At 35.7% G+C, this 26,849-nt stretch overlaps 1 protein-coding gene and 1 pseudogene across 1 annotated transcript; one reads left to right on the plus strand and one right to left on the minus strand.

Moving 5' to 3' along the window:
- The first annotated feature begins 1,823 nt into the window (after positions 1-1,823).
- Positions 1,824-6,558, plus strand: LOC128591443 (eukaryotic translation initiation factor 1-like). Its single transcript, XM_053598856.1, has 3 exons — positions 1,824-1,907; positions 2,014-2,100; positions 6,086-6,558. Exons 1-3 carry the CDS (start codon positions 1,824-1,826, stop codon positions 6,434-6,436), a joined length of 522 nt encoding a protein of 173 aa, XP_053454831.1. The 3' UTR covers positions 6,437-6,558.
- Positions 6,559-20,030: 13,472 nt separating this feature from the next.
- On the minus strand, positions 20,031-20,166 carry LOC128592768 (uncharacterized; annotated as a pseudogene).
- Between the last annotated feature and the right edge of the window lie 6,683 nt (positions 20,167-26,849).

A 26,849-nucleotide genomic window follows, 5' to 3' on the forward strand; every position in this document is an offset into this window, starting at 1 on the left:
GCATGTATTATAAAAAACTTCAGTTTTCTCTTATAATAACAAACCCAATAGCATTTAGGGCCACCCATATAATCCAGGTTGAATGCTGTGTTTTATTTTTTTTCAATATCTTTTGCTTGATTACATGTTTTGACACCTAAGATAATACACATTATTTTGCTGTATAAGGCTATGTTCATATGTTCTAGTGATTAGAAAATGAATATATTGGGTACAGGTCAATTTTTTAGCCTAACACAAAAAGTTAAGTATGGCTCCCATATAGAATGAAAGATAAAGGAGTGGGATTGAACAGAAGGAAAGGCTGAGCTATGACGTTATCTCTCTCTTTCTCTCCATCACATTCAAGTACATGCCTTTTTTATAGAATGGCTTTTTTGCCTCTGAGTAAATACCCAGTAGTGTGATTGCTGGATCAAATGGTACATCTACATTTAGTTCTTTGATGTATCTCCATACTACTTTCAAAAGAGGTGTGCTAGTTTGCAGTTCCGCCAGGGGTGTATAAGTGTCTCTTTCTCTCTCTACACATGCTAGCACCCATGCTATTATGGAACATTTATATACAAGCATTTTCACTGGTGTCAGGTAATATCTCATTGTGATTTTGATTTGCATCTTGCTGATGATTAGAGACGTTGAGCATTTTTCATATGTTTATCACGCATTGGTTTCTCTTTTGAAAAGCTTCCAATCATGCCTTTTGCCCATTTTTCATGTGGCTATTCCATGTTTTCTTGCTCATTTGCACGAGTTCTTTGTAGATTCTTATTACGAACCCTGCATTGATGTGTGGCATGCAAATATTTTCTCCCATGCACTCTACTGATTGTTTCTCTGGCTGTGCAGAAGCTTTCTTTACTCAGGTTCTATGTATTTACTTTTGTTGTTCCTTCATGTTTTTCTTCATAAATAATTTGCCTATAAGTTTTTCCATCCTCTTTTTCTAAACCTCTTATAGTTTCATTCCTTGGGTTTAAGGTTGTTATTAATTGTGAATTAGTTTTTATAAATGATGAGAGGTGCAGAGCTGGTTTCAGTCTTCTATATAATGGTTATCCAGTTTTCCCAGCACCATTTATCTATTTTTATTTTATTATTTTCTTTTTTAAGACAGTCTCAATATGCCACCCTCAGTAGAGTGCCATGGTGTCACAGCACACAGCAACTTCAAACCCTTGGGCTTAAGTGATTCTCTTGTCTCAGCCTCCAAAGTAGCTGGGACTACAGGTGCCCACCACTATGCCTGGCTATTTTTTGATGCAGTTGTCATTGTTTTTTTATCTGGCCAAGACTAGGCTCGATCCCACCGCCCTCCATGTGTGTGGCCAGTGCTTTAACCACTGTGCTATGGGTGCCATGCCCCAGCATCATTTATTGAATAGGATTCTTTGCACCACTGTATATTTTTGTCTACTTTATCAGGGATAAAATAACAATATAACCATGGGTTTATATTCAGGTTCTCTTTTCTGAGCCATTGATCTGTATGTCTGTTCTTTTGCCAGTACCATGCTTTTTTGGTTACTATAGCTTTGTAGTTTAGTTTAAACTATAAGGTAAAGTGATACCTACTGATGTGTTCTTTTTGCTGAAGATTGCTTTGGTTACTCTGGATTTTTTTCACATTCCACATGAAGCACAAAATTATTTTTTCTTATTCTTGAAAGGCATATATCATGACCACAATAAAGAAAATGTTCCTAAGAAACCAGAATGTTATTTATTAATGCATGGCCAGCTGTGTATGCTTCCCTATGTTCAATGCCATCTCAATGAAGACCTCAGTCAAACCCACAGGACTTCTGACAACATTTCCAAAGATGATTCGTACTGGCCCAGGCTCTCTAACCTTTATCAACCAGTTTTTAAATGTCTCCTTCTCTAGGAAGGACTCATCATTTTGGGTCAGTGGTTTTCATCAACTCAGGCTATTCTCAATGAAGGCTGAGAACTCCCTATACATCAGTTAGACTCACACCAGCTGCTGGAACACTTTTTTCATTCCTGCAGGTGCAAATGCTGCGAATACATCTTGGTGCTAAAAGGTATGCTCATAGAGAAAAGGGTCTGAGAGCTACTGTGTCCAAGGAGTCAAATGTAAGACTTAGATCTGCCAAGTTCCAGATTCAAATTGATCAGATCTTTGAAAGTCTCCCTTTGATTCTGAAAGTGATTTAAATTTCTTTGCTACAAAAGGGTACTTTAATGTGTTTATATTGTTTGCAATTAAAGAGTACAGAAAAATATGAAAATGTCTATAAATATATATATTACAAAGCTAAACAATAAAATATTGAGGAAATGTATAGTTTTTGTTATTGCAGATATTAGTATGATTGTAGAGAAGTTATTTAAGTTATTTAAGTTACTGCCTAAAGTCTTCTACCAAACGATACTTTTGTATTATTACTACAGGCAATAAAATGTCTCAAAGTTATTTCAAAAAACAGTAGCATAATGTTACTCCAGATATTTTCCCAGGACAGTATGCATCATTATAAGTTCTTGTTAAAAATTCAAATTCTTGGCCCCTAACTAGCATCTTCTGTACAAGAATCTTAGAGTAGGGGCTCAGGAGTCTGTGCTTTAATAAGATCTTCAGATCATTTTTGCCAGCTTTTGATATTTCAGGGTTTTGTTTGTTTATTGCCTTTTAATAGGAATGTAATGGTATCTAATTGTATTTTCTTTTCCCTAATGATAAAATATATTAGGCATTATTTCATCCTTTAGTGGTAATATATCTCTTCAGTCTGTTGCTAATTTTTATTGTTTTTTTGTTTTTCTTATTAAGTTTTAAGAGTGTTTAATAACATACTCTAGAACCAAGTCATTTATCACATATATAACTTGCAAATATTTATTCTCCATATTTAGCATTTGTTTTCACTCTCTTTTTGCCATCATGTTTTTAGGAAACAAAAGTTCTTAAGTTTTATGAAGTCCAATTTATTGTTTGTTTGTTTATTGAGACAGGGTCTTGCTCTGTTCTCCAGGCTGGAGTACGGCGGCATCATCATAGCTCACTGCAACCTCAAACCCCTGAGTTCCAATGATCTCCCTGCTTTAGCCTCTGAAGTAGGGGGAATATAGGTGCGCACCACCACAACTGGCTAATTTTCTCATTTTGAGGAGATAAAGTCTCACTTTTGCTCTGGCTGGTCTGGAACTCCTGACCTCAAATGATCCTCCTGCTTTAGCCTCTTAGTGGGCTAAGATTACAAACCCGAGCCACTTGTCTGGCCCATTGTTTATTTGGGTTTTTGTTTATTGACTTGTTTGTTTTTAATGAATAATTTCTTGGTATCATATCTACGAAAATTTTCCAAATACAAGATCAACACATTTCTTTCTACATTTTCTCTGAGAAATTTCACAATTTTACATAGGGTCTTTGATCAATTTTGAGTAAATTCTTGCATCGGGTGATTGTGGTTTTTAGTTTTATATTTTTCAGATGAATGGAGTGTCCTATGCATTATGAATTTTTTCCAAAATTATTTTGAAATACTACTTTACCTTGTCTGAACTTGACTGGCCACATCTACTTCTGCTTGGAAGACTGTGGTTTCTGGACCGACCTGGTCCCACGTGCATGTTCTATGGCTGGTGAGCACATCTACCCCCTGAGCGGCTTTCCTCCGTGCCCTGGGACCTGACCCGTCCACCCACATTGGGACAGCACTTGTGTTGGACTGTGGGGAGCTTGGAGGCAGGCTGTCCCATCTGAACCGCCTTTGCTCCCATCAGCCTTGGTGGCTGCAGATCACAAGCACCTCCTGAGAGTATAAGGGCCATGCCCAGGGCCGGGGACATCTGAGCTCTGTTTGTGATGGACTAGGTCCAGGCATAGGACCAGGGAACATCACACGCAGCTTCCTCCTGCAGCGCCACCTCCTGGCAGGGAGGTCAAGTTGTGCGTGTGCTGATTCGGTTGCACAGAACTCAATTTTTACCTGCAAGTGTCACTTACGGGTCTGGTGACAAAGTTACATGCCCACCATAATTCTTCTGGATAGGAGTCAATAAGGCTGTGGAACAAGGCAGATTCTAGAGACCCCCATCTCTCTTTCTCAGCAAGAGGCCTGGAACCTGGTCACACAGAGTACTTTATTGTGCTATTCTGAGTGCACACTTTAAGATTGGAGAACCAGACTGTCTCTTAATAAGATTTTTATCTTTGATTTTTATCTTTGCCCCACTGATTACTGTCAAGTTTCTCTTTATCTGGACTTTTTATTCCCTAAATCTCTTCAAGTATTAACAGAGCTAAACTTGCTTTACTGCAGTCATTACCTTGCAAGCAAAAAAAAAAAAAAAAAAAAAATACTCAGGCTCTCAGAAGTTAATCTACTTCATCTAATTTATTTGTGTAATTTCTTACTCATTAATCGACAGTGCCCTCAGTGAACTTAATGTTTTGAGCTACTTGGGTTTCAGATTCCATTTATTTACCTTTACGTTAATAGCCTTTTAAGAGCAAGAAAGGGTTAAGCAAATTAATCAGTTTTGTCTTTTTTTTTCATTTTCAGCCAGAGATCCCTGTACATGAGTAAACTGTCTTCAATTCTTGATAAAAACATCCTCAATTCAAAATGGGGGAAATTCAAGCAATCATACAAACAGTTGATATCTTCCAAAGGCCCAGGGAGGAGAAGTATTAAAATGCTTTGGTATTTGGTGAGTTGTCTTTCTATCTTTATAGAATTATCAACCTTATTTTTAGTGGAGAACAATGAGTATGATGTTTGCAGTGACAATGTTGATTTTAAGTATGTCAGCAAGCAATCTAGGGGTTATTTGGCCTAAATCTACTGTCAATTTTCTTAAATCTCTTTTTGTCCTTTATATTGTTATTATTATGGAAGTTCAAAAACTAATGCTAATACAAGATTAAAGCAAAGAGTTTGATATTTTTGGAAAATTTTATTGCCAAGAGTATTCTTGGAAAACATTCACATTTTCATCAGTGTATGGAAGTGCTCCACTTCTTTGCCTTGTCACCAACACAGATTATTTGTATTAAATAAGGTATATTTTATCTGTTGGAATCATATATTAGATAGTTCAGGCCAAGGTTAGAGTTACAAATAAAAAAATCTTGGCTTTATAGGAGAAAAGTATGATTTATTTTCTAAAATATTTCAACTTGAAAGTAAGTTTCAAAATTACCAACTTTATTTTACCTAGTGTCTTAAGGGTAACAGTTTTCATTAGGAAAGAAAGTAAATGGGCAGGGACTCTCCACTATTTCCTTACACTTGCGATGTATTTCTCTGAGAACTAGAAGGCAATTTGGCTTATGTATGATGTGAATTCCTGGGTATTAGGTAGATGTGACTCTTTCCTTTTTACCCATATTTTTCTGTGGTGATTTGACTGAGGATATATAGTATGGGGTCCACTGAGTATTTGTACATATTGTCATTTATGCATATTTTATACATATTATACAACATTCATACATATTTTCAGGTATATCCTTGTGACTAGTAAAAACCATCATGCAATCTTTTTTAGTAATGACCTTTAATAGTTATGAATATATTAATTTCCCATTTTCCACTCAAATTTTTCTTGACTGGCTCTTCTGTTTATTAAAATATGATCCTAACTTCTGTATTATACTCACCGGATCATTTGCCCATTTTACCACAGCCTTATATTTCTAAACCTTCCCTTGACAACATCTGAACAAATATAGAAGAGAATTTTAGAGTTTCTAACCTTCTACTTTAGAAAACATTTTGATAATGTGAACTCTCTGAAGTAATATATATCTTTCATAGTACTCACCTTGCTTTTATCTCTGAAAATAAGTGATATTTTGTCTGTTGTAGAATTTCCCCTCTGTCCCTTGTCACAAGTTTAAAAACCTCACAGCTTGTATAATGTAACCATTTGGGGTCTGCTTTTAACTTGGACTAGTGTAACTCCTTCATGCAATAAACAGATATTAGAGTTTAAGCCACTGATAGAGTTACAGAAAAAAAAATTCACTGGCCATTCACCGAGGGGCCGCTGAGGACTCAGCAGCCTTGCCCTTGAGCCCCCTCGCGTCCGTTTCCACCACGGAGGAAAGGAATCATATGGTGTGTCCACTATCCAGAACCTCCACTCTTTCCACCCCTTTGCTGATGCAAGTAAGGGTGATGACCTCCTTCCTGCTGGCACTGAGGATTATATCCATATAAAAATTCAACAGAGAAACGGCAGGAAGACCCTTACTTTTCAAGGGATCACTGATGATTACGATGAAAAGAAATTAGTGAAGGTGTTTAAGAAGAAATTTACCTGCAATGGTACTGCAATTGAGCGTCCAGAATATGGAGAAGTAATTCAGCCACAGGGTGACAAGCACAAGAACAAATGCCAGTTCCTTGTAGAGATTGGACTGGCTAAGGACAACCAGCTGAAGGTTCATGGGTTTTAAGTGCTTGTGGCTCACTGAAGCTTAAGTGAGGATTTCCTTGCAATGAGTAGGACTTCCCCTCTGTCCCTTGTCGCAAGTTTAAAAACCTCACAGCTTGTGTAATGTAACCATTTGGGGTCTGCTTTTAACTTGGACTAGTGTAACTCCTTCATGCAATACACTGAAAAGAGCCGTGCTGTCTAGTCTTAAAGTCCCTCATTTAAACAGAGGTCAAGCAGGAGGTGCCTGGCAGCATCACGCCTCAAACAAAGCAATAACATGTTGTTTCAGCCAAGCCCAGAGCCCTAAGATCACAGACGGCTATGCCTGGCCAGAAGCTCCTGCCTCTCCCTCTGCAGAGTGCCCAGCCCTAAGAGAATGTCACCACCTGGACAAGCCTCGGTGAATCTGAGAGGATGGGGTAAGGCAGCAATGCAGCTATACCTCTAGAGGGAGTCTTTGGTAGTAAAGGAAAGATGCCCTGGTATCTCCAGGTGGGCAGAACTTAGGCCACCTTCCCTCCAGTACGGTGATAGGACATATGGCTTTCCACCAAGGTCTTTTTTGAGGTCTTTTTGACCAGACATATCCTAGCTAAGGGATGTCCAAACATCAGAATGTGAGCCCAACCTTCTATCAGTTAAACTTTTGACAAGGGAACAAATCTCAAAACTGATGTACCAGCTATGTAGCTAGCTATAGAGCTTGCAACTTACTAGCAACAGCTGCCCAATGCCACGTGAAGTAACAAGACTGTTTTTTTTCCCCTTCAATTTTAATGGTATGTGAAATGTATTTAAACCCTTATTTAAACAAAATTTGTTTTCAGAAAAAAAAAATTCACTAATTTTTAAGTAAAATTCTTTCAAAAGACTAAAATTCATAGTAAAGTTGAATAATGGCAAACAGAAGACGTCCAGTTTTTAAAAATGATACATAGTTAAGTGTTGTGAACTCTAAGTAATTGATTGGGAGACTACAAGCATGTTCTTTCTTCCTCCCACACAAACAATTACTACTCTGAAACAAGCAGGGCCCTGCCACGATGAATTCAAATATTCTCTTATTGTTAGAAAATCTATTATAGCATAAAAGTTGTGGACAAAGCCTGTAATTAAATTTGGATATATATTTTTTCATTTTATAGTATAAAAAGCAAGTAGTCAAATTATCTACTAAAAGAAATGACATGCTATTCTCACATTATTAGTTTGTAAAATATATAATTTTTCTTCTAAAATTAAACTATTCTGTATAATAGTGGCAGTTGTTATGCTTTCAATATTCATGTGCTCAGAAGAGTGTTTAATTGACTCTGCTAATTAAGTTTTTCACCTTTTCCATTTGATGTAATTTGGCTCTGTGTTACCTAACTTGATACAGTTCAGACAGTGGAAATAACTTTAAGTGTGTAAACAACAAAGTTGTTTAAAGCGCTGAACTCATAGGGTTAAGCTCAGGTTCATTCAGAAACTGTAGTGCCTGAACCCCCATAAAAATATGTTTTCCTGTGCAAACAGGTAACATTGATAATGATATTGATAATTATATATACATGCTTCAATAGATAATGAAGCATGAACATATTTCCCGTATTTATAGTATCCACTGGAAAAATAATTCTGATGTCATTTTTAATGAAAATGAAAAAAAATCTATTAAAGAGTAAGATCATAATGGTGACCAATTGTGTCACTCCCTTTGCTGCTGTAATATTAAAAGATAATTAACTGAGAATTGTTTTCTCTTAAGAATTTTGTTTTTCTCACTGAAAGACCATAAAAAGTCTTTTTTTCTATGTTGCTTGCTCTTGTAGATACTTGTGCATTTAGAACACATTCAGTAGTTTTTGTTGTATTCCTAAAGCTCACTATGGGACATTTTATTGAAAAAAATAAGTTTAGGCTCGGGGCCTGTGGCGCCAGCCATGTACACCTGAGCTGGCGGGTTCGAATCCAGCCCGGGCCCGCCAAACAACAAGGACGGCTGCAAACAAAAAATAGCTGGGCATTGTGGTGGGTGCCTGTGGTCCCAGCTACTTGGGAGGCGGAGACAGGAGACTCGCTTGAGCCCAGGAGTTTGAGGTTGCTGTGAGCTGTGATGCCACAGCACTCTACCCAGGGCAACAGCTTGAGGCTCTGTCTCAAAAAAAAAAAGAAAGAAAAAAGAAGTTTAATGCATTTTAGAGGGATGGGTGCGAATGCAAATATAAAGAAACCAAAATGTCTAAAAAGGAAACTTATATTTGAACGCAAGAGTGATAAGAAGAGCAGGCACAAAAGTCATTGCTTTCTAAAACAGCAGTGAGAAACTTGTATAAGTGATCTTGGAAGACTGATCACTGGACACTCAACTCTGAGCCTTGGCCTATGTTTTCTCTACCTTGCCAAACAAGAGAACAACGGGACTGATAAATGTGGAGAACTACCTGGCTTCTAAAACACTCATTGAAGCAGCATTATGAAAGAATTCAATCAGAAGTATATCAAGTGCTTACTACACATGACAACAATAAGGAAAACGGACAAAAATTTCCTGCTATCTTCCTGCAGGGCTGGGGGTAGACAATAAACCAGTCAGTAAATTATGTATTGTATGTGAAGATTGTAAATCCTATGAAAGAGAAAGTGAAAGAGTTTAAAAAGTGGCAGGGAAGACAGAGGTGGAAGAGTGGAACTTTAATGGAGCAGTAAGAGAAAGATTCCTTGAGGAAAGATAAGAGAAAAGATTTGAAAGTGGGCAGTCACGTGGGTATCTGGGACCAGATGTTTCTAGGCTGAGTATCAAGGGCAGAGTCCCTTCAGCAGCAGGAGGTAGTTAGGAGGCCCACATGCCTACTTGTCAGGACCTAATTAAGAAGGAAAGAATGAGAGAAGGAAGGTTGAGCAGGACCTGAGTGACAGTTTGGGCACACGCAGCCTTCCCAACAGGTTCTTTTGCAACCCTCAGAAGGAATGATGGCTACAAGAACTGAAGCTGAATTTCAAACTAGCCTAGAAGGGATACCTGAAACCTCCTTAAATTTAATTTGGAATCTCAGATGGATCTAAGCTTTAGGAAAAAAATAAAATGTTGCAGTATTGCTAATGTTTGCTGCACACACTTTCCTATGGGTATACCCTACACTCTACTCCCAAGTAGGAACCATATGCAAAATTCAGTGTTTATCATTTCTTTATATTTTAAAATACAATTATGTGGTTCTATATAGCTTTAATGTATCCTTTTTAATTTTTTCCCTAAGATTCCATTTTTCTGAACATACCACAGATTGTTTACACATATCCCCATTGAGGAATATTTCATTTATTCCAGTTTTTTCTCTAATATAAATGGTGCTGGTGTGAATATTTTTGCATTTTTCTGTCATATTTATATTCAAATGTGAAAGCATTTCCCTAAGATACATATCTAATAGCGTAATTGTTGGGTCATTGGGGAATGGATATTTTAAAGCTTAATAAATCAAATCATATATACGTCTATATGTTTGTTGCACTCTAGGACAGATCCATTTTTCTGAAACAGTGTTTCTTAATTAGTTCAAGACTTCAAGTTAAACACGTAATATAACAATTTATTAAACTGTTCTCTGTGTGATTATACCACCAAGTGTCTTCCAGACCTTCAATATGTCATCTTGAAAACTCAAAAGAAAATCGCTTCCCTTGTGTTTCCAAACATTTGGCAATAGTTGATATCTTTTAAATTCCCCTCCACACCCCCTTCTTTTCTGAGATTCTAGATACTCATTTTATGGGTGTGTGTTATAATTATCCGGAATTCCTTTTGGGGTTCCTGGGGGATCCTGACCCAGGATGGGGGCTGACAAGGGAGATGGCATTGAAGGAAGAAGACTTCACACCAACTTAACACATAAAGTCTGAGGAGCCTGGAGAGGCTTACACTGCCTCATGCGCTGAGTGGCAGATTGAAGCAGTGCAGCCTTGTTCTGATCTCTCAGGGGTCTTTTATTTTGCTCAAATGTAAAGCATTCATGCAAGAATGCAGGGTTGTTAAAATTTTAAAGTAAGATTAGAGGGGACCCACAAATGATGAGTGACAAGGGACTTAATATTGAAACCTGCCGTTACAAAACAAACAAACAAAAGATTAGAGAGGACCTTTGGCTCTCAGGAAAGTGAGATAATCAGGAACATAGGGTACCACCTGGAACAGTCTGATAACCTATATATAAAAAAGGGGAGGAGAAAGCAGGTTTCATTTCTGCAAGCAGATATCCTAACTTCTCTAATCTAAACTTCTGATCAGGAGCCCAAAGGTCTTAACCCACCTGTTCTGCTGATCCCCCATAGGGATAGTCATGTTGACATTCCCCTGACTGGGCTGCCTCCATCCTCCTCTCTTCTTTGGTGGTCTGGGGAGAGTCTTAGGTGATCTGGGAGGAGCCACAGGGAGGGCCCACCTGAGTGCTTCACCCTGAATTGGAGGGCAATGGAGACATTAGCCTATCTGTCTTCCACAAATTCCTTAATAGTTGATGTCAATACTTCAACACTAATTGGCCCCATGATGTGTGGCTACATGATGCTTGGTTATATTTTGAAAAATTTCCCAGGTGATTTTAAATATTTTTTTCCCTCTGATGAACTCCTTGTTTTTCAATTTATCTATACTTCTGTTGCTCTTTTGGCTGAGACTATATACTTAATATATTTTTGTGGAATCATCATGTTATATCTATTTTCCTCCATTCTTAAAATACTTCTATTTGGTATCACCTATTTGAGCAAACAATTGTGTATATTCAACATGGAATTTTAGTCAAATGCCATTCCTTTAATCAATTATATGATATTTAGAGAAAAAGGATTTCTTTGTTCGTTGTACTATGCATTGTCCCTTGTGGTGACAGCTAATTTTATATGTCAAATAAAATCTAAAGTATTGTCTCAGAAAATTTTATTTTTCTTAGAGAGTTAAATCAGAGGAAATAGACTAACTCCACACACAATTTACGCAAGATGGTAAAGGAGTCTGAGTGACCTAAAACAGCTTCTTAAAATTTGTCAGATATATGAAAAAAAGTTTCAAAATTTTTAAAAATATTAAAGACTAAAACTAAATTGGAAATATTTGTGATAATCCACTCAGGATGAAAAATGTTTTCTATATGGCATTCCTTAAAGTTTCAAAGACAGGACAGTTAAAAATGAATTAATAAAAAAAGGATCTGGGAAATCAGATCTGCTTGAGATGATGATTTGAGAAAAGGAGAAAAACAAGGAACAGATACAACTGGAGAACTTGTTTAAGTCAGACTGACATGATGATTAAATAGAGGACATTGAAATTACTCTAAAAATGAGTGAATGAAGTTGAAATTTTTATACTTTAATATCTCTTTTACTTCTAATAAGTGTACAAAATCAATTTCAATGAATAAAGATATGCATCCTATTGCCATATCTAGAATTGCTCTAATTTTTAATGCCAGTGTAGTGCCAGGAACTGAGATAAAACATATCTATTGTGGACATTTTAATGAATATTTATAGCACAAGTATTAGATGATCTAAAATGACTTCTTGTGTCAAACACTGTTACTGTCGTCAATAGATCATAATAGGACCTGCCTACTGAACGGCAGGATTTCATGTCGTCATTTTCTTCCCTGGATGTTAAGAGTGAGGCTTTCCCAGAACATGGGTTACATCCATTCTTATGAAGACCCTAGATGGTTTTGAAACCATTTGACAAGCAATAGAATCTCCTTTCTTAACATGAATTAAACCTGATAAGTTAATCACCAATTTTCAGTAAATAACTGTTTTCATAATGACTAGAAATCCTTAAAACAACAGACACAATCGATAATATCAGTAAATGAAATTTCTTTCAAAATGTCCAGCTTCATTTTCTCTCATTTTGTTGAAAAAGTTATTTTTTGTTTTGATGCCTATTTACCCAGGCCTGCGATGATAAGGGTTTTTTTTTTTTTTTTTTGAGGCAGGGTCTCACTTTGTCTTCCCTGGTACAGTACTGTGGTATTATACCTCACAGCAACCTCCAAGTCTTGGGCTCAAGCAGTTCTCTTTCCTTTGTCTCTAAGTAGCAAGGACCACAGGTGCCTACCACAATGCCCGGCTATTTTTAGAGATGGAGTCTCCTTCTAAATTAGAGCTGGTCTTGAGCTCTTGAGATCCACCCATCTCAGCCTCTAGAGTGCTGGGACTACAGGTGTGAGCCACCACGCTCAGCCCATATTTTCTTATATATTATTTTTTGCACACAAAATCTTCGAAATGTTTTTTGAATCTCCATATTTAGGTAATAAAACATTGATGTCTATGAAGATAATATATTAATGCTATTACTAGTTTTGATTACTAGCTTGATCATCCTTTGCGGGCATAAGTCATAAATTTATTATCTTTGGTTGGAGGTCCACAATTTAAAATGTATCTTATGGAGCTAAAATCAAAGTATCACAAGGGCTGTATTCTTTTATAGGGCCAAGAAGAAGGTTTATTTCCTCGTCTTTAACTTTTTTTCATTATTTTATGACTCTATTTTTTTAGAGATGTTTTAGATTCACAGCAGAATTAAAAGGAAGGTACAGAGATTTCCTATGAACCTCTGCAAGTGTTTTCATTTACTATAGATACTCCTGCAATTTTTTTAAATAGTTGATATTGTCATATCAGATGATTTTGTTTCAGTTGCAATTCTAATAAAATTACTTCTTGCATCTTATGGAAATTTGGTTAATGCCTGTTTTTTTTTCTGTTTTCATCCAAATTCAAAGTGCCCACTGAATTTAACAACAAAGAGGAAATCTCGCGACTTTGATGGAGAAATATCAAAAGATTGCAAAGAATAAGGCAAAAATAGAAAAAACTCACATTTTATTGGTTAAAAGATTCAATTTCTAAGTCACTTTGATGATTCTTTAAAGCAGGTGGGCTGGAGAAAGAGCCCAGGACAGTAATGAGGAAAAAGGGTGAGAGCTGCAGGGAAGGGTGTGGGGCAGCTACTTGTCTGTGGCTGGTTGGCTGTCGTTCATTTAGTTTAGTTTGCTCTTTTATTAAAAAAAAATGTATTTCATTTCTTGGTTTTGTTGTAGTTTTGAATGAAGAAGATATAAATCAAGTCTAAATTCTAATTAGTTATAAACGTGATGAAAGAAATGTCTTCAGTAACAAGTAAAATAAAAGGGTGGAAGAGCTTCATTATTATCCTTTACTAATAGTACAGCATGAAACTGGGGTGCAGTGCGTTTCCTGGGAGATTAGAGAGGACAGGCAAGGTAATGCATTAAGTTGAATTAAGCATCAACATATTTCTATCACAACCCTGAAATAAAGGTATAGCAGTGAAAGAAACTGCCCAGGAAATCACAATTCCACTGAAGTTTAAAGTCTTTAGACCCTTACGACAATGCTGGCTAGACAAATACTCGTACCTAGAAGTACAATCTCCGTCCCAGAAACTACAGACACATTGTTCTCTCCAGACCCACAAAATCAACTTGGGACAATAAACATTTGGAAATATGTGTACTGTTTTCACAGAAAATATATTATATCAATAGTAGATAACTCCTGTTGAATTCTCCAAGTAAAAGATTTTCTTAATAATTTACGACCAGGAACAGGGTGGTCACCTGCCCAGGTCTGCCCAGGTTCTATGCCCTGGGAAACCCTGACGTTCCAGACAAATTATAAGGTAGTTTCGTTCTCTTTCTCTCAAATTCTCAACCATTCTGAATTACATTTTCCGAAGTCAAATTCTCCCAAATGTCACAGAAAAAAATTTAAAGCTTATTAATATCTAACCCTAAGTCTAGATCTCTAAAATATAGTTACACTATTGCTTCTTTTAGGAGTTAAAAAGTGCTTTCCTTGGCATTTAATTACATGGAGAGATATAATATTTACATCTCATGTCGCATGGTTGGAATAAAAACAAAATAAAAACCAAAAAATAAAGAAAAATAAATGGGAGAGAGAGTCAGAATAAGAAGTGAGGGGAGAAAGAAATGACAGAGAGAAAGAAGAAAGAGAGGTTGGTCTGGGTTGATTACCAAGACTCCATGTGCTATACCAGGAACAGCTGCTAGGAGAATAAAACACTTTCTTTTTCTAAGCAATTTTCTTCTGTGGCAGAATCACCCTGATTGATACTCCTGTCGTGGTAGAAGAAGGTGACCTGGAGGCACATTTGGGATGCATTGGCTATGCTGAATTGGAACTTCTTTGCCTGGTATGTAGTAATGATATATAGTTACAGTGACTTGGAGTTCCTTGGAGATACCGTGTAGAAAAATGCATACAATTTGAATATTGGATGCACTCATCCAATTTCTCTATTGTTCATTAGGTAGCACTGGTGGTGAGTTACCGGGGAAAATTCTATAAATATTAATATATTTTGTCATTGCAAGTAGTATTTGCCAGCTTATTATTCTCAAATATTTTCTAGAAATGGAATTCTAGGAAAGTTAAAACATTATTCAACTGTAAGAAAGCATTGGAAAAGCAAATTAAGCCAAATGCTTTATTGCTGGTGGCAGCAGAAGTTGCTCGACAATTAATTCCATTTTTAGTCTTTGTTTCAATTAAGTTCTAGCTGAATGTACATCAGAGTATAAAGAAAATTTTATAACTTTTAGAATCTTGGAGACTCAAATTAAAGAACTGATTCTTCAATAGTTTGGTTTTAGTAGGCAGTTATATAATTTCTTTAAGCCTCAGTTTCCTCAATTATAAAGTATGATTACCTAGTTTTTAGAATTTGTTTTGAAGATGAAGTGATGACATGTATTGAGCAAAAAGCACAAAACCAGTACTCTTAATTTCCCCTTCAAATTTGTTCAAAACTTGCTAGTCAAAAGGAAAATCTTTCATCCAATGTTTATTCAGCATGTGAGTTTTCTTAGGTAGGAATAGAATAAACATATAAACATATTTCTTCCCTTGAGTATGGGACAAAAGAGAAAGATCAGAGGATGGGGGGGGCTGTTCTTTTGGGTGTTAGATACCTGTCCTGCCCAGTGTGTGTTTATACTTAGTGTTTATACCTAAACATATAAAAGGTACATTAAAATATGGCATTTTAATCTTAGGTGACTATCACCGTATCTGTGGTCCATCATTGCCAGAAACATTGCTATGTGGTGCACGACTGCAAAAATACAGTGTGTTTATAATACCTGCTCATAAAAATAACAAATAACTGCTGTTTGCTGAGTTTCTTGTATCTGCAAACAGATTTAGAAGCTTTACTGATTTTAATACCCTCTCAAATCCTACAAAATTAGCCTGATTAAAAATTATTCACCTCAACTAAGTTAAAAAAATAGATTTAATCTGTTGTAGTAACAGGTTTTAAATAAACCCTTAATCATTATAGTGCAATTTGAACATTTACATAATAAATATAACAAGAGTTATAAGGCTGTGTGAGAACGGAATGAACCTTAAAAATCATAGGAGAACCTTGAGATACAGCAATGTCTCAGCAGTAGTCTGTAACTATTAGTAGTTAACTATCAGTCTGTGTGATATGGCATCAGTCTGGGTAATTCTGGAACTCATTTCATAAATGTACTCATTTTTATTTTTAATATTTTGTATTTATATTTCTGTAAAAATATTTAATATTCTCATCTCTCCTCTAGGATTACCTAAAATAATATTATTTGCTGGATCAATTAACTCCATGCAGTAGCTAAACATAGTTACATATCTCAACCCAGACCTCAAGTTGAAACTTTCTCTGGTAATCGCTTTAAGACATTTTTGATTGGTTTCCAGAGCAACTGTTGTATTTTAAATTTATGCTTATTATGCAGATTATGATTTCAAAAGTTATATCCTAGAGTAAATAAGACCTTCCAGACAGACGGAAACAAGTATAAGTTAAACACCTATAATTTTTAGCAATTTCTTACTGCAATGATTTTTTTCTTTTTTTACTATGATGATTTAAAGGGCACACAGACTGGGATTCCGGGTAAGCAAATCTACACATATCTCCACATTTCACTCGGGAACTCTTGTCTGTAATTCTTGCACATATAGTTTTGCCTCATCCCTCAGTCCCAGCCACCGTGCAATGATTCTGGAACATTTAACACAGGTGTATTTGGATCCACCACTCAGGCAGGGTGAGAATTTCAGAAATAAAAATCAATACTGGAAGAAAAGTATAGGGCAAAGTGGAAAACTCCCTATTTCTGTCATTCATAAATACCTTTTCACTTTTCCTATCAGCTGGCCATTGAACCATCAGAAGTCCTCAAGGAGTAAAAGTACATTTTTACATTGATCTCTCACAGAAATACGTCTCCCATCCTCCTACCAACTCACAGGCTGAAGTATCTTCCCCCTGGCATTCTTATTGCCCTTTAACCATAAAATTTTATTTTCTTCTGGCTCTTTCTATTCCTCTGCTTCTCTTCAAAAATCCAGATAACATACGATTTTAGAAAAATATAAATATAAAATGAATCATTTTGAAATTATGCGAATATAATAAAGAATCCATTATGTTCGAGTGAAAAACAATACCTACTTTATGAAGCTTTCTTTTTTCTTTCTTTTCTTGCCACCATGATTTCTTGACTTATATAAGAAGTGAAAATTTTCCCTGGCAGATTTTCAGTGTTTTCTCATGAGTGTAGCAGAAGCATCCTGCATATAAAGTCATCTCGATCTTGGCTGCAGGTTAGTAAGGGTGGCTGTGTTACAATGCTCAGGAGCATTAGGAGAACAAATGTCAGTGTTCACATCTGTCAGTGAAGGCTAATGGCAATTAGGAACATGGAACCCACCGTCCTCTTAACATCATTTTCTAAAGTCTGCAATCAGGCCAGGTGCAGAGCCTCAGGCCTGTAATCCTAGAATTCTGGGAGGCTGAGGCAAGTAGATGGCTTGAGCTCAGGAGTTTGAGACCAGCCTGAGCAACAGCAACACTCCATCTTTACTAAAAATAAATAAACTGGCCATGGTGGGCACCTGTAGTCCCAGCTACTTGGGAGGCTGAGGAAAGATGATGGCTTCAGCTCAGGAGTTTGGAGGTTGCTGTGAACTCTGATGACACCATAGCACTCTAGCCTGGGGCAACAGAGAGAGACTTTGTTTAAAATAAATAAATAAATAACTGAAGTCTACAATCTCTTTTATAACATTACCAAGCATAGAATTATGGAACATGTGCTTTTCCAGAGAGGTAATACTTCTTTTTTTTTTTTTTTTTTTGTAGAGACAGAGTCTCACTGTACCACCCTCGGGTAGAGTGCCGTGGCGTCACACGGCTCACAGCAACCTCTAACTCTTGGGCTTATGCGATTCTCTTGCCTCAGCCTCCGGAGCAGCTGGGACTACAGGCGCCCACCACAACGCCCGGCTATTTTCTTTGTTGCAGTTTGGCTGGGGCTGGGTTTGAACCCACCACCCTCAGCATATGGGGCCGGCACCCTACTCACTGAGCCACAGAGGTAATACTTCTTTTACCAAATTAATCGAGATGATTAGATGTATTTGATTGTCATTGTGTTAGTGAGTGGTACTGAATGGTCGATACAGGCTATTTTATCAGGAAGCTTTTTATCCTACAGGACACATCCTTCTCTGGACTTTGGAACAGTTGTGTTATTTACTTTGTACTTCAACTTTTCAAAGTATTTTGTTTTGCTGTCATGGTTTTTCTTTCACCTCTCCTATGTCATTACCTTTCTTTCCTTATAAATAGTTTAATAATTATCTCTTTTGTTCTATTTGAACTTTATTTTTTTAAACATTGTGTCCTTTCTACTTTCTTTAGTATTATACTTTTCTTAAAGGAAATACTTCTATTTTATGGAAACTCCCTTTTCAGAAGGAACTATAAGTTTTAGGTGTTACTAACACTCTATGACATGTACAATATTTATTTTGACAAGGAAGTGTGAGTAGCTTTCTGCTCAACATAATTCCATCAAAATCAAATATTGTCATATACCCACTGTTTTCTTCACATTTTCATTTTCACTTTATTATTGGCTTTATGGAAGAAACAGAGAATTTTAATTTTTGATGAACTACATAGATTAGACATAACACTTCTGAATGTGTACAGACTCATACAAACTTATATCACATAAATCTTAAGCAGGAGAGAAGTGGGAGCCATAGACAGAATATGCCTGGAAAATAAACTCACTCTCACGGTAGCTGCTAAACTACGTGGGAAATCCATTTACTTGACAAAATAAGAGAAAGCAGATTCTACCTATTGTTTTTACATGGAATTCCAGCAAAACATAAAGATCTAAAATAATGATACAATGCTTCTGGTATAATTTTTTTTTTTTTATTTCAGGTTTCTTTGAAGGTACGATGTTTACATTTGTTAGGTATAGTCCCGCTTATAATTGTGTCCTACCCCTAGAGGTGTGCCATACACCCTAACATTGTGCCTAATAAGTGGGAGCACAGCCATCACTCTCCCTCCCCCCTCTCACCCCTCCCTCATTCCCCCTCACCCCACCTGGAATTTATTTGTGTTTTTCTCTTATGTGGGTGTGCATTAGATTATCTACTGGATTCATATTAGTGTTGAATACATTGGATATTGCTTCTCCATTCTTGTGATACTTTACTAAGAAGAATGTATTTCAACTCTATTGAGGTTAGTACAAAAGAAGTAAAGTCTCCATCTTTTTAATAGCTGAATAGTATTCCATGATATACATATACCTACAGTTTCAAACTTGTTTTCATTCTTCTTTATTTCTAGATATTTTTACTCATTCAAAATTGTCTCAATTCATCTAACGTTCTTCTCTTCTTTGTATATAATATTGAACATTCAAATATGCCAATATAAAATTGTCAAGTCTGGGCAGTGCCTGTGGTTCAAAGGAGTAGGGTGCCAGCCCTCTCTACTGGAGGTGGTGGGTTCAAACCCGGCCTGCCCAAAAGCTTCAAAAAAAAAAAAAAATTCCAAGTCTGAATTAAATATTATATTTTTCATAAAATTATAGAGCCTTATAAGATTGAGAGAAAAAAGAGGTAAAGAATGTTCTATGCAAATTAATAATTATATGATTATTTGGAGTTGGAAGTACCTATATAATTATCTAGCTTAATAATAAATTTTAATTTTTTTCATCCCCAATACAGTATTATCCTGAAAAAAAAAAAAAGAATCTAGTTTAAAATTAAACTTACATTTTAATTTTCAGCCCCTACATATGGTACTGTCTGAAAAAAGAAAAGAAAAAAAAAACAGAATCTAGTCCTATTCTTACTACTTGGCAACTCATGATATGATCAAGTTGGGAGTAAATAACTCAACAAAGGCAAGCTGCTTGTATGCTATAATTAACTTAAAGTTTAGCCAAAGAATGTTGGTTGAGTGAACATAAAAATAAAACTATATTTCATGGTGAGGAGGCATAGAAAAAGAACTCTTAAGCCCTGTTGGTGGAAATGGAAATTAGTGTAACCTCTATGAAAAACAGGTAGAAATTACTTGAATAAAATGAAAATATAACTACCATTCAATTCAGAAATCCCATTACTGGAAAGGAAAAGAAATGAATATATCAAAAAAGCTAGCTGCACACATACCTTTATTGCAACATTATTCACAATAAGAAAACTATTGGAATCAATCTAAGTGTCCATTAATAAGATTGGATAAAAAAATGTGTAATAATATCCAAAGGAATACTACTCACTCATAAAAATAATGAAATAATGTATTTTCACTTGATTTTAGCCAAAAGGCCGAAAAGCGATGAAATAATGTATTTTTAGCAACACTGATGGAACTGGAGGTGGTTGTCTTAAGAGAAGCAAGACTCAGACAAATATTGCATGTTGTCACTTATAAATGGACACACTGAAAAAATGTTACACATAAGTGTAGAGGGTGGAATTATAGACAATGGAGATTCAAAAGAGTGTGGAATGAGAGGGCTGGATTGTGAGAAATTACTTAATTATCACTGGGTATGTTATTCAGGTAATGGATATGTTAAAAGCCCTGATGTAACTATAACACAATCTATGCATGCAACAAAATTGCACTTGTACCCATAAATTTGTACAAATAAAAGAGAAACAAAGTAAATCAAAATGAATAATTAAATGTCATTGTTAAAAAAATAAAATAAATAAATATCATTGTTAAATGTAATAATATCAAATTCAATTATCTGCTGATGTCTCCAAAGTAATTTTCGTCCTTGTGGATTTTTTTTTTAATATTATTCTCAGTTTTTATTCAACTATTACATAAAATAACATTAATCAAACTTTTATAATATGCTTAAGGAGCTCAATTAGGAGAATATGTCTAGATCACTTAATTGCTATTATAAGTATGGGATGGTTATGTATAGGCTCACATTTTTAGAATTTTTTTTTTCCATTCATAATCTTTCATAAATATTTGCCATTGCTTCTTAAGGAAAAGAATTGAGAGACTCTGATACCAGTATTTCCCTCTGCTCCGTGAATACTTATAGTAGCTATGCTTTATAAATTAGTAATGATGTTGTCACTGAAGTTATTGATACAGAATATCTGACCATGCCCTGAGTAGGGAAACTATCTCACTGGGTACTTTTTTGTAAGTTCTTTTTTTGTAAGTTCTTTGATGTCATAAATTTGATTACAATTTGCGGCAACTACTACATCTTCTTGATAATTGTCATTCATTTACTTTTAAGGAATACCTGTTATAAAATATACTTAGATTGAAATAAATCATTTTCATACTTTTGCTATATATATATATATATATATTTTTTTTTTTTTTTTTTTTTTGAGGCAGAGTTTCAAGTTGTCGCCTTAGGTAGAGTCCCGCAGCAGCATCATAGTTCACAGCAACCTCCAACTTTTGAGCTCAAGCGAACCTCTTGCCTCAGTTTTTCCATTTTTGGTAGAGATGGGATCTCACTCTTACCCAGGCTGGTCTCAAACTCCCGAACTCAAGCTATCCACCTGCTTTGGCCTCCCAGAGTGCTAGGATTATAGATCTGAGCCATTGCTCCTGGGCTGCTGCTCTTTTTTCTGTCATTTTAGTTGTGTCTTTTCAAGAATGTTGTATAAATGGAACCATAACCTTTTGAACCTGTTTCTTTTCACTTACTGTGTCTTTGGACTCCATGATTAGGGAGCATTCCTAGATATGACACGGACAGCAAAATCTAAAAAGGGAAAAAAGTGATAAATTATACTTCATAAAAATTTTAGAATTTTCTATATGAAATACATCTCTGAAAGTATATAAAAAAGATAACCTATATACCAGGAAATGTTTGCAAATTATATGTATATCTGATATATATATCTGCTATCTGATTTATATCTATAAAATTTTAAACAGCATCAAACTTCACTGTGAGAAACATACAACCCCTTTGATAATAAAAAATGAGCCAAATGACTGAAATCAACATTTCAATGTTAGGAAACAATATTCAATTCCAAGGTTTTCTTTTTCCAGCTTTCCTAATAGATACCTCATTTCACTTGTTTTTGTCCATCAAATAGAATCCATCATTGCTTTCCTGAAGCCATATTAGAGATTGAATAAATAAAGACAAATATTGCACTCACTTTGCAGGATTCTGAAAACTAAGTATCAATATTTGTTAAATCAAATGGACAGACCTAGAGTTGTGGTACAGAAGAACCGTATTGTGCATAAAGGATTCTTAAAAGCTGGTAAGTCATTGAACTGTTTCAAGGTTCATTCTCTCTTTATATAGCTTTAATAAATCCTTATCAATAGCTAATATAATCATTTTTCTATTTTAAAAAACAAAATTTTTTACTATAAAACCTAATACTGGCTTGCAATGATTGTATAGGGAGAGACAATATTAGTTTGGTACAGATGCCATAAGAAAATAACACTTAGAGATCTAAAAATAGATCTACCATTCAATCCTGTAATTCCTCTGCTGGGCATATATCCAGAAGACCAAAAACCACATCATAACAAAGATATTTGTACCAGAATCTTTTTTGCAGCCCTATTCATAATTGCTAAGTCATGGAAGAAACCCAAGTGCCCATCGATCCACGAATGGATTAACAAATTGTGGTATATGTACACCATGGAATACTATGCAGCCTTGAAGAAAGATGGAGACCTCACCTCCTTCATGTTTACATGGATGGAGCTGGAACATATTCTTCTCAGTAAAGTGTCTCAAGAATGGAAGAAAAAATATCCAATGTATTCACCCCTACTATGAAACTAACTTAGGACCTTTACATGAAGCTATAACCAAGTTTCAACCTAAGAACAGGGGGAAGGGGGAAAGGGTGGGGAGGGAGGGGGAGGTGGGTAGAGGGAGGGGGATTGAAAGGATCACAGCTGTGGTGCATCTTACAAAGGTACATGTGAGCCTTGGCAAATGTGGAATGTAAATGTCTTGACAAAGTAACTAGGATAATGCCAGGAGGGCTATGTCAACTAATGAGATGAAAATGTGTCAAATATTCTATGAAACAAGTATATGGTGCCCCATGATCATATTGACATACACAGCTATGATTTAATTAAAAAAAAAAAAAAGAAAAAACAGTTTTTTGTTTTTTTTTTTACAGTTCTGGAGACTGAAGTCTAAGGTCAAGTACTGACAGGGTTGTTTCCTTCAGCATCTTTCTGTGACTTGCAGATGGCCGGCTGCCCTCTTGCTGTTTCTCTACTTGGTTGTCCCTGTGTGCAGGAATGTCCCTGTGTGATCTTGTCTTATAAGAAGCACACTCAAATGGATTGTAGAGAGACCAAACAGCCTCATTTTAACTTAATTACCTCTGTAAAGGGACAATCTTGGAACCGTTACATTCTTTTTTTTTTTTTTTGCAGTTTTTGGCAGAGGCTGGGTTTGAACCTGCCACCTCCAGCATATGGGGCCAGCGCCCTGTTCCTTTGCACCACAGACACCGCCAGGAACCGTTACATTCTAAGGTTCTCAACACCACGAGCTTCACGGAATGAGTTTTGAGAGAGAGCAATCCAACCCATAACAGGAGGAATGAGATTCAGGTGCCATAATTCATACTAATAATTTACTTAGAAGTGTTTAGATTATTTTTTTATTTTGTATTTGACTATTTTCATTTTGTATTTGACTATTTTCATTAGTTTGTTCAATCTTTTATGGCAACCCACCATCTTACAAGGATGTTTAACCCAGGTACTAGTTAATACAGGTATGAGAAGGTAGCTACTGGCCAGGAAATATTTATAGTATAGAGAATGGAATATGGAATATAAAATATGTAACTTAACTATCTCAATATTTAATATGGAGTCTGATATGATAATTAATATAACTTTTTACCATAACTGTATCCATTAAAAATGAAAATCTAGGTACAAGTTTATATAGTTGTCAAACATTGGAAATTTGGCTTATCTAATAGAAAACATTTTCAACATTTTATCTTTTCAAACCCTAATGCTGTGAATAATTAAGAATTCATTCTATGCCAGCGTTTCAAAAAAATGAAATAGAAATGTATTTAACAACAAGTGGAGGTGGAGAACATGCAGGTTCAAGGTCATGTGTGGCCCTCCAGATCCCCAAGTGTGGGCCCTTGACCAAACCAAATTTCACAGAACAACTTCCTTTAAAAGGGATTGTTCTGTAAAATTGGGACTCAGTCAAAAGGCCACATTCAAGGATCCAGAAGGCCGTGTGTGGCCCCAAGGCTGCAGGTTCCCCAGCCTTGCTGGATCTTTTATAAACTACTACAGGAGGGGGTTATTTTTCCCTGAGCATGCAAATTCAATTTGGAAAATATTAGTGGTACAACTAAAACAGAAAGACGAACTAGCTCAAACTTCCCTATTTCTAAATGTAAAAAATTAACTGTTCATTTTTTTTTAATAAAATTTTCCTACAGACACTAATTGGCAGCTCCATGTCTTTGAGCTCCAAAATGTATTAACTCCATGATAAAAGTGTCCTGTGATAGATGATACTAAGTGTAGCTCTAGAACTATCACAACAATAATTATATTTTCACTGAACATTATATAGGTAACATTCACAAGTGATTGTTTCTGAACTATTTCATTTTTAACTAACGAGGTCATCACTAATCAAGCATAATTGAATCAAATGTTTTAGAGGTTGAAATCCTATGTGTGTATTTGAATAAACTGTGTTGGTGCTGGGAGCTTTGGTCAGATGACCACGGAAATACTCTAAATCCATTTCCTAAATAAATGGAAAACTCTTACACCCGAGAGAGCAAGACTAGGTGAGAGGATATTGCTTCATTAAAAAGCACAGAAAACAGTATCAGACCTTGGACCTGGACATTTTGTAGAAATCAAGAACAAACAGCCTTGGGAAGAGTTGATATAACAACATCCTTCAGCCTGGACCAGCCTCCGTGGTTTGGCTTCACAAAGGGGGAAAAACCAAATTGCTGTACAGAGAAATGGAGCTGAAATGGCGGGTGGTAATCATTTGAGCATTGCTAAGGTGGGTGGAATTTAGGGTAGGATTCAGAGAAGAGGGGATGACAGAGAATGAGTCTTCACAACATGCTTAATGATTCTTCCAGTGAAATTATGAACTTCACATATTCAAGGATAGATTGTACACATTCCAAGACAGACTTAAAAAAAGGCTAGCAAAGAGCAGCTACTGTCGGGTGATAAATGAACAAAGGTGTCAGAGTAATACAGCACTGAAGAGACACCAGTTTTCTGAGATGGCTCGAGGGGATAACTTTACAAATTAATTTATTATCTGAAACACCATCTCTTGACTGATTGATTGATAAAGCTGATAACAATAAAATATATTTCAAAACAATTGGAGAACTTTAAATATTAACTGAATATTATCTGTTAAATATTACTGTTAATATTAGGTTAGATAATAATACTGTGCTTAGCAAAATGTATTTTTATTAAGATACAAAAGTGCCAAATAAAATATCTTCCATATGAACTCTTATTCATTTTTCCTGGAATGTGTAAGGTAGACTAAGTAAGTAACTAAGAGATACCTTTGGTAGTAAAAAAAATAATCTAAGGAATGTGTAATGTGACTTAACATTAAAACATTTAAGAATCATATTAAGGGGAGAGAAGTAGTCGCTATTCTGACATCTCACTTGCACACCTGACAGTGCAGAGGGAATAATGTTCCTTTTTCCTACAAGCTGTTGATCCTAGAGAAATGAACTGTCAGCAGTCAAGAAATCTGTCAGCTAAATAGAAACATTAAAATGGAGAGAGTCAGAAAGTTATTTATTACCATGTAGACTGCTTTTGAAAAATTAATACCACATTTCCGGGTAACATAAATTGTCAACCTCTCTTAAATGATTATGTGGTTTATAGAGAAATATCATACTTAATCTATTCTTAACAACTATAAGTAGGATTTTAAAATATATTTCAATATTCTACAATTTCGTGGCAATTCAATATTTCCAAGGAACAGAAGTAAATCTGTATTGGTCATGTTTATGCCACAAACCTATTAGATTTTTCAATTGTGCTACAAAAAAGACAATTGAGTGTATGTAGCATTTAGGTCAGGGGACAAGTGTCAATACCAACTGATAACATTGCAGTGCAAGCATGTGAGAATTTTGGTTTGGTGTGGGGTTAAATCACTTTTTATTCGTAATCTTCATTTAGCCCTCAATTAGTAGAAAAAAATGAAGAAAATTTATATTTTTCTTTATACTTTGAAACACTTCAGAGAGAATTTTAAAGATACAGATTTTCTTTGTAATCTTTTTTACTTTTTAAATTTCTAAATATTTTTTGCAAAATATTCAAGGTGTGCAGATGTTTTTGATCCATGGCTTGGGACAGGGCAATAAAAGTGCCCATCACGTGAATAGTGGTCATCGTATTCATTAGGTGGGTTTTTCTCCCTCCTCCCTCCTCCACTGCCTGATTTCCAATAACTTTTACATCCCTCTGTGCACATGTGTGCCCATAGATTAGTTTCAATTTAGTATTGAGGGTACATATGGTGTGTGTTTTTCCATTCTTGAAACACTTCGCTTAGAACACGTGCACCAGTCCTTCCAAATTGCTGCAAAAATCATTAATTCATTCTTTGTTGTGGCTGAGAAGTACTCCGTGGTATATATACTACATTCTGTGTATACACGCACTAGCTTTTCATAACTTGTTGATTATTTCCTTAGCCATGCCAAAGCTTTTTAACTTAATCAAGTCACATTTATTCTTTTTGTTGCTACTCTAATTGCCATGGGGGTCTTAGTAATGTATTTTTGGTCTAGGCTGATGTTTAGATGAGTCTTTCCTACATTTTTCTAGAATTCTTTTAGTTTCATGCCTTATGTTTAAGTCTTTCATCTATCTTGAATTAATTTTGTAAGTGGCAAGAAATAGGGGTCCTGTTTCATTGCATATGGCTGTCCAATTTTCCCAGCACCATTTACTGAATAAACTTTTC

This window comes from Nycticebus coucang, chromosome 8 (assembly GCF_027406575.1).
Source record: "Nycticebus coucang isolate mNycCou1 chromosome 8, mNycCou1.pri, whole genome shotgun sequence".
NCBI lineage: Eukaryota > Metazoa > Chordata > Mammalia > Primates > Lorisidae > Nycticebus > Nycticebus coucang.

Bases quoted from the DNA above. Each gene is read 5' to 3' on its own strand.
- LOC128591443 (XM_053598856.1), top strand. From the start codon at position 1,824: ATGATTCGTACTGGCCCAGGCTCTCTAACCTTTATCAACCAGTTTTTA. The intron at 1,908-2,013 runs GTCAGTGGTTTT...TCATTCCTGCAG, and splicing joins GGAAGGACTCATCATTTTGG to GTGCAAATGCTGCGAATACA. The intron at 2,101-6,085 runs GTAAGACTTAGA...CACGGAGGAAAG, and splicing joins CTGTGTCCAAGGAGTCAAAT to GAATCATATGGTGTGTCCAC.